At 38.4% G+C, this 8,917-nt stretch overlaps 2 protein-coding genes across 2 annotated transcripts; one reads left to right on the top strand and one right to left on the bottom strand.

The window, feature by feature from the left end:
• Positions 1-437: 437 nt before the first annotated feature.
• On the bottom strand, positions 438-3,696 carry LOC121763640 (pentatricopeptide repeat-containing protein At2g16880-like). The gene is made up of 2 exons (XM_042159701.1): positions 1,233-3,696; positions 438-954 (listed from the first exon to the last, which is right to left on the bottom strand). The coding sequence occupies exon 1, from the start codon at positions 3,648-3,650 to the stop codon at positions 1,284-1,286; it is 2,367 nt and encodes a 788-aa protein (XP_042015635.1). The 5' UTR covers positions 3,651-3,696; the 3' UTR covers positions 438-954; positions 1,233-1,283.
• Positions 3,697-4,244: 548 nt separating this feature from the next.
• LOC121765925 (zinc finger HIT domain-containing protein 2-like) lies at positions 4,245-7,239 on the top strand. Its single transcript, XM_042162220.1, has 5 exons — positions 4,245-4,536; positions 5,459-5,531; positions 5,688-5,841; positions 6,123-6,173; positions 6,252-7,239. The coding sequence occupies exons 1-5, from the start codon at positions 4,454-4,456 to the stop codon at positions 7,130-7,132; spliced, it is 1,242 nt and encodes a 413-aa protein (XP_042018154.1). The 5' UTR covers positions 4,245-4,453; the 3' UTR covers positions 7,133-7,239.
• Positions 7,240-8,917: the final 1,678 nt, after the last annotated feature.

Genomic DNA, 8,917 nt, shown 5'->3' with positions numbered 1-8,917 from the left:
CATTTACTTCTCTCTGAGTATAGTAGATTAATTATTTAAAAAGCCCGATATAGAGTCAAGGTCCGCATAGGCCCGAACTGAAATTCACGTTTAGTCTATATTACCTATTGTTTCGAAAATGTATTACGATATTGAGATCATATTTGGTATTTTTGTTTCTTTTATACACCTAAGCTATTTGTTTGTGCCTCCTAACTAAAATTGAATATATGAATATAATCTAATTTTTCATTAAAACACAATCAGCTGCATCCAGCTTTTTTATTAATTTTATTCCGTATTATAACTTGGACTAGTATATAAATACAATATGATTTAATTTTGAATAATTATAATGTGAGGTTATATAAACAATCAAAGTCGTTGGTTGAATGGTTGCTAGTACTATTTAGATATAAGCGATCTCTGACTCAAAGAAATTGTTACTATTGATTAAATAATCTACAAATATAAACATACATATAACAAACTTTATTCTGATCTCAAATATGCATTGAATAGCCAACAAACATTCAAAAAAATTGGATTTTGGGACAGATGAAATAAAGCCCAACAAAAAACAAGATAAAGAAAAAAGAATTCTCACACATATTTTTGGAAAAATACATGTTAGGGAGTATGTTACAACATCTTAAAGAATGATTACTGTTGAAGGAAAATATAATTGGGAAAACCTTTTTCTACATTTTAAATTCTTTCTCCCCCTTTCATGTCTTATACTTCCTGTAGCAGCATCACAGTTCCATTTTTTCCCGGTGACGGTCAGGCAACCGAGCCAAAAATATCCGGCGAGCTAAACCCTCTTCTTTTCCCGGAGAGGACCAGAGTTTCCCATAACCCTGGAGGAAGGTGGGAAGGCATTGATCGGATTCTGATGGGCATCGCTGCTCTATTCATCGCGTGCTGCTGGATTCCGCCCCATCAGCCAACTCATCAACACAAGCTTCAATTTGCCTATTGGAATTTTCCAGTGCCAGAAAAAATCAGATTGAGTAGCTCATGTGTCAATTGGGTGGACTACATAGTACTCCTATAAAATCCTAATTTCTAAGTAGCGTATTAAGTTTTCTCACATTACCTAAGCACTCTGCATAAGGTTTTGTCCCATATAAAGCTACAGACAGTTGGCAATATCTAAAGCTCTTCAAAATAATGATAGAGTTTATCTACTATACATAAATGATTCAAATTCATCACATTATGAGCAATGAGAAGAGAGCTATATGCAGCACCTGATAAGGCATTGATTGCTCGGCACGATATGTGAGAGGTGAGGTAAATTATTACGAATCTGGCTTCAAGATCCTCTTTCTCCTCTTGATGAGTCCATTCATCAAAGAAATATACGAGAATTTATTCAGAGTGACACCCTTCTCATTCTGTTCTAAAAATATAGTCATCGCATCTTTGTATCTTCCTTCAGTGCATAGCTCGTCAATCTGTTCTGAATAAGCTATGGAGATCGAATCTGCTTCACCTGAAGGTTGTCCACGTACCACCACCTTTTGTTCGCCATCGCCCTGCTTTGGAAAAGCCACGACTTTATATCTCTCTGACATTTCTCTCAACAGTTCTTGAGCTTCTTCGATCTTTCCAGCATCGTTAAGAGCACCAACAATGGTGTTGAGAGTATAACTATCCGGTCCCAGTTTCTTTTCCTCCATTTGCGGAACAAGATCCAGAGCTTCATCGAGTCTCCCTTCCTTGCATAAGGCTGCAATTAATGTATTGTAGGTAACACAATCAAGGCTTTTCCCTTTCTCAATCCATGTATTGAAGAGCTTGACAGCTTTCTCAAGCATCCCTTCCTTGCATAGCCCTCGAAGAAGAATGTTGCAAGTGTACATATCGGGTTTAAATGATTTGTTTTCAACCATGTTATTGTGAAATTGAAACGCTTGCTCCACATTTCCCTCCCAACAGTAGCCATGTATGATGGTATTGTACGTCGTCTCATCAGGGACAAGTCCGTTCTCCAATAGTTCGTTGAGTTTCTCTATTGCGAGTTTCGTCTTTCCCACCTTGCAAAGCCCCCCAATCACCGAGTTATAAGTGATGGTGCTAGGAAGTATACCCTTATCCTTCATTTCATCCCAGACCTGCATAGCTCTCTCTGCATTTTCTTCCTTAAAGTATCCGACTATAAGAGTGCCATAGCTCACTTCATCCACGATATAGCCTCTCTTGTTTGCAGCACTCAGCAACTCATAAGCATCTTGAAGCTTCCTCTCCCGGCATAAATTGTGTAAAGCTGTGTTAAGGGTCACCGTGTCCATCTTCAAACCTTTCCCACTCATCCTACTCATCATCTTAAAAGCCTCTGCCAGATCCCCGGACTTGCAAAATCCGCTGATCAAAGTATTGTACGTGACACAATCTGGTGAAAATCCAGCCTCTTCCATCTGATCAACCATCTCACTAGCCTCCTTCATCCGACCTTCCTTACAATACCACTTGATCATGATGTTATGCGTCACCTCATTCGGCTGCACTCCCTTCTCCTTCATTTCATCCAGCAGTTTCAACGCCATCGGACTGTTCTTTTCTTCAAAACACACATTAATCAGCGTGTTGTGAGTGATCACATCGGGCATAAGTTTCAACCCTTCCATCTCGCCCCTGAGCCTAAACGCCTCGTCTATCTTCTTAGAGCTGCACAGCCCGTTGATCAGAGTGTTGTACGTCCAAACATCGGGGAGAAGATTATCCCGAGACATCAATTCAACGATTTGGGTTGCATCCTTCAACCACCCCATCTTGCAGTAACCATACACCAAGATGTTATACGTTCTCCTATTCGGAAAAAGCCCGTTGCCCTTCATTTCCAACAACAAATCGCGCATATCGTGTAGTCTCCCCTTCTTAGATAATGCATCTAAAACAGTGTTATAGCTAGCATTATCTGGCTTAACCCTAAAATCAGGCTCCATTTTCTTCAACAATTGAATTGCATCGTTAAATTTATACTCGGAACAGTATCCATTGATCAAAATGTTGAAAGTAACAACACTAGGTAAAACCCCCAATTTCACGGCATCATCAAAAATCTCTTTACAGAAATGGGTAGAGCGAGAGGAGAGATCCTTCTTTACCAGCGAATCGAGCAATGTGTTGAGCGTGTGCAAATTAGGGCGGAGCTTGAGGCGCTTCATCTTTTTGAAGAGCTGCGCGGCGAGGTGGGGCCAGCCGGAGCGGCAGTAGGCGAAGATGCAGGTGTTGAGGAGGGTAGCGGAGGGCGGGCGGAGGGGGCGGGAGGGGTGGAGGAGGTGGCGGTGGAGGGGGTGGAGGGGGTGCTCGGAGAGAATTTGGGATTGGAGGAGGGTTTTGGCGTCGGCGAATTTGTGGTGGGAAATGAGGGAGGAGAGGAGGGAGAGGAGAGGGGGGAGGGGGAGGGGGGTGAGGGGGACGGCGGATTGGGCCCAATTGAAGAAGGAGAGGAGGGCGGAGGGGTGGCGGTGGAGGGCGGAGGAGGAGAGGATGGAGTGGAAGATGTCGGGGGTTAGGTGGGGGAGGTAGGGGGATAGGGCGACGTTGAGGGTGGATGTGGCGGGGTTGACGGTTTTGAGGAAGGTGCTGATCGTGGAGATTAGCTCTGTGTGAGTTAGTAGCGGCGGCGGCTGAGGAGGCGGTGATTCTGCGGTGGTGGACATTGCTTTGGTTGGGTTTAGATTTTTCAAAGTGGAGGAGTTGTTTGGGTAAATAACTGTAGTATTTTCATTTTTATCAATAATCTTCCTACCTTCAACAATTAATATCAATACTCTTTTAATGATGAATATAAACACAAATTTTATTAAGAAATGAATACAAAATAGAAGGGATAAAACCATTAAATTTTTCTAAATTTTATTATTTTCTATGAATTTTAAAACTAGTCTAAAAATTACTCCACATGGATAAATTATAAATATTCATAATAGTTTTTAAGTTCATGACAAATAGAAAAAAATATTAAAAAGCCATATGGAAAACCACATAGATTTAGTAGCAGTAAGGCCAAATAGAATAAAAAATGCATGTAAGTTAGTCGGATATGGTGATTTGCCTGTCGTAACAAATAAAATGTAAAATTTACGATATTTTAGATAATTAATAGAAAATACCAAAATTTGAGCAAGATTATAATTTTAGGGATCAATATCCGAAATTAAAATAAAAGTTAAACATGATTAAAATATTAGTATAAGTAAAGATGGATATACATTTTTCAGATAGTAAGCGTAAGCCCAATATAATGGGCTTCATCCACCAAACGCAGCCTTATATAATAAATAAATTGAGCATTTCATCTAAATTATAGAGCACATTCCCGGGGTTTCTAGTGCTTGCGAAAACTCAAAAACTCCGGCGTATTTCTCCGCCCGTCGGCATATCCGCCGCCGTAGCATCGTGCTCGGGAATCTCAGTATCTGAAAATACACGCAGATTTCGCATAAGTTTTCAGGAGTCTGATATGTCGTCGGACGTTTTGGTGACGTCAGAGGCATCTTCTGGATCTTCGAATTTCAGCTCCAACTCCCGCATAATCTGCCGCGTGTTAGTTCAGCTGATTGAATACCTGTTGAATTCAGTTATTATTTAGATTTTCTGTGTGAATTTGTTTATCTTAATGTCTACTGTCACCTTCGCCTATATTTTTATCTGATTTTTAGGTTTAATTTGCTCAAGCGTGGTTGATATGCTATCGCTGTAGAACTGTATGGTGTTAGTGTGCCTCATTTTGATTGGAAATGAAAACCGGAACAAATTGAGATATTGGAAATGGTGAAAGTTAACTCGTTTGTGTGTAATTGCTACCACTTTTGTTACTCAGAAATGCACATTATTTATCAGCGAACGAATTGCTATATACTAAAAGAATCCACTTAAAATTATGTCTCTAGTCTCTTGTTATATGCAGTTTCCAGCAAACTGAGTGGATGTCAACTTAAGCTGTTGGAGACTGTATATGTGGCTACTGATTTAACTTGGTAAAACTGACATGATGTTATGACAGCTTGTGACTTAAATCAATCATCTTTCGTGTTAGTTGTTGCAGTGTCGCAGTTTGTAAATAATATCGTGCATCATAAATAATACAGAGCTTAAAGCATATAGCTGATGGCGGCAAGTCATGTGAGTGTCGTCACCAATGCTTTTGAAGGCATTGAGTTCCTGCATAATCATTCCTTGACTGGAACCCCTTTTTTCCTTACCTTTAGTTCTTTTTGTTTGTTTTCTTTTTGAAGGCATTGAGTCCTACATTGGCTTGTATGCTGTAAAGATGATTTCATAGAGAAATCATGCAAGTATTCTTCACTTGTGTTTTATTTTTCACTACTTTTAAATAACTGTTTTGTATATATTGTGGTAATAAAGCCCTTAGCCGTATATAGTACTCCATTTGTCTAGCTCTGAATTTCTCATTGTCCTAGTGATGGTTGTTAAAGTTACACTGGATGACGTGTATTTTTTGCAGATGTGAAAAGCAATTTTCCCAGTATACATGTCCTCGGTGCAACATTCGTTATTGTTCTCTACCTTGTTACAAGGTACTACTTACTTATTCTATAAGATTCATGATAATATTTGTAGCTGATTTATGGGATTCTGCAACTTTATGCCTAATATTAAATTTTCTAAATTATTCTTCTCTTCCTCACCTTCTATAGTGAGGTTTAACATATGTTTGTATGTTGTATCATCAGTCGCATAGTCTACGCTGTGCTGAGTCTTTTATGAAAGAGAATGTAATGGGAGGACTGCAACAAATGAAGCCTGACGAGGAAAGCAAAGCTAGAATGTTGGATATACTTAAGCGACTCCATGAGGAAGAAGAGACAGATGGCTTCCATGAAGAGGGTATGTTGATCTTGTGTAGTTGACTATATTTCAGCATAATTCCACGAATAAATTTTATCTGAGATTGAAATCATGATCATCGATGAATGTCTTGTGTTTACTGAAGCTATCAATCTAATCCATCATTCTGAATCTCTGACTATCTAGTGCTGAAATGTTTTGCATTGGTCCGCATTCTTTATGTTGGTAACCTTCTAAGTTCGATTGGACTTAGTTAATCTGCAGATTCTGCATAAGTCACAGTTTCTCTAATTGTTTACTCAATTTTTCATTTGTTTCAGATTTAAATCCATCCTCCTTATCAGAAGAGACCATTCAGAAGATTCTTTCTGGTATGTGTATAGAATTCAAGGTTTCTCAGCAAAGATGTCAAACCAAAGTTGAACCGATACTAATCTTTGTTCATGCAGGTGGTACAATAAGTTTAAATGATCTATCTCTCGAAGAAAGGAAACGTTTTGAGAGGGCTGTTGCCTCAGGAGAGCTCAGTAAATTGATTGAACCATGGGATCCATGGTGGTCAAGGCCTTCTGCCCAGTACATATCACTTAGTTCAAATGGAACACAACTAGTTCAACCGATCATGAAAGAGGAATCAGGGAAGCATGATAATGATGAAGGCATCGATGAACTGGAGGAAATCCCTCCAGGACCCGAGAATCCTCTCCCACCAGTCAGTAAACTGACTGCGTCTGGACCTTCGCCCCTGTTAGCTATCCACCTCATCGACATCATATATTCATATTGCTTCACCCTTCGTCTCTACAATGGAGACTGGAAAGCAGATCCCCTGGAATCAGCAACAGTGGTGCTGAGCGTATCTTCTATTTTGGATCAAAGCAAGCAACCCGAAACCGTATCAGAAGTGTTATCTCATTGCCTGGAAAAAACATGCTCCACAGCATACAAGCACATGGGGGGTTTACAATTTGGGCTGAGGCTTATAGACGATGTGATTCATCTCCTTCATCTTGGACGCAATGCTTTAATCTGCTTACTATGCGATATGCAGAGGCTAATCCAGGCTGCGGAGAGAGAGCTCAAGTCAGAGAAACTGCTCAAGACGAGAAAGGCAGAACTAAAAGCCAAGCTCAAGTCTGCTGACCGGAAGATATATTTCATTACGTGTTGGGTGAACGAGCAGCCATCGGAAGCATGGACTTCGTTGACAGCTGTACTGAACACGGAGAAGTCGTCTGCCACAGAATATGCGCAGAGCAAGAGAAGTGCTCCAAGAATGGAGGAAATCACAGAAAGAGGAGGTAGGCCTATAATTACGGAGGTCCCCTGACCCGTCTCTCTTTAAATGAATATTTACACCATATTGTATGAAATTAATTTAATGTTAGACTAAATTAACCCTGATTTCACTAATTTTACTTTATTTATTGAGCAGTAGATATTACTAGTAGTAATTTGAAGTGGATAAATAATTTCACTTTTGGTTGTAAGGATGTGTTGATTGATGAAGAGTCGATCCCACTTTGAAGGCTGGACCATCTTTGATGAGCAATTGTTTCTAGAAAGGAATGAACAAACTTTTATTGAACATACTATTACACACTTCTATGAATCGGACAAAGTGTACTTTATTAAATATAGCATTAATATTTTGCTATCCTTTTGGGACTAGAGCCCACCCAATATTCTCATTTTCCCAAGAGAATCAATCATTTTTTATTTTTTATTTTCATGCTACTTAAAAAGAAGTCCACCCTAGTGATGCCAATTTTAATAGGAATAATCAATCATTTTTGAAGTCCCCTCTAGTGATGTCAATTACAATCAGAATCGTCGATCCGAAATGGATAACCATAGTTTTGTTACGGAACTATGATCGACGTTGAAGATTGGGCGATTAAGTTTCTGTCCAAAAATAATGAACCATAAATCGTTGGTCCCAATAATTGACAAGCAGTTCATATTGTTGTACACAGATACTCCCTCCTATCAGTGGATGTGGGTCTCGTTTTCCCATTATGATCCGTCTACGAATATAGGTCTCGGTTTATAATTATTATAAATAATAAATAGGCCATACACTTCACTAACTCATTCCATTCACATAATAGTAATATTTACAAGCGGAACTATATTCTACTAACTTTATTTCGCTCATTTCATTGGTTGGCACGTGATTTCAAGAATAATTTCATGGTTAGTTGCTTTGATCTTGAAACTGATCTTTTCACCTGTTTTTCACTTCCTACCCGTCGAGACGGCAAAAAAGCGATTGAATTATCTTGGTCCTATTGACTATGCATTTTGGATGGTCGACTATGTTTGTGCGATTTAGCATATTCTACAACAATTGTTATTTGGAAGATGAACAACTATGAAGATAAAAACTCTTGGACAGTAGAATATAACTTCAACCGAACCCTGACGATGGCATATACAGGAATGTCTTTATATCTTAGACCAATCAAAGTTTTGGCAAATGGTGACTTGTTGTTTAATTGTGAATCGAATCTATTCATCTACTTCAAAACACATTGAAGATATTGCGACACATGTTGTTCTTAAACACTGCGCCTATTATATGTTACCTAGTATAATTATTTGTACCCCAAACTTTGTTTCACTCAATGCGATGAGGATTGTTTCACTCAAAATGGAAGATGAGGAATCACAATATTCGACATTAAGTATTAGTAGGCGTTTATTAGTTAGGAGTTATTTTTGTAATAATTAAGTACTTCATTTAATAAGAATATTTTATGTACTTTATAGTTTTTTGTAGGAGTATTATTTTTCGATTTGTTACTTTGTTCTGTTCTCTTAATTCAAGTTTTAGCTTTCCTATTTGACATTTGTTTAGGATATTTCTTGAAAATGTTACTAATATTAAGATTTAGCACAAGCCACAAAGTTAGACATTAGTATATTAAACAATGGGATATTAATAGAAATTGGATTATAAAACCAAATCATCTGTTTACCGAAATAATTATAATTACATCGGTAAGATATATTACGTTCCCGTATGCTTAAGCTTTTGTTATCTACTGTTATTTCTCTGGGGTATATAATTGGATATGCTTAAGCTTTTGTTATCTATTGTATTCAACATGTA

This window comes from Salvia splendens, chromosome 14 (assembly GCF_004379255.2).
Source record: "Salvia splendens isolate huo1 chromosome 14, SspV2, whole genome shotgun sequence".
Lineage (NCBI taxonomy): Eukaryota > Viridiplantae > Streptophyta > Magnoliopsida > Lamiales > Lamiaceae > Salvia > Salvia splendens.
This window is presented reverse-complemented; position numbering and strand designations above follow the sequence as displayed.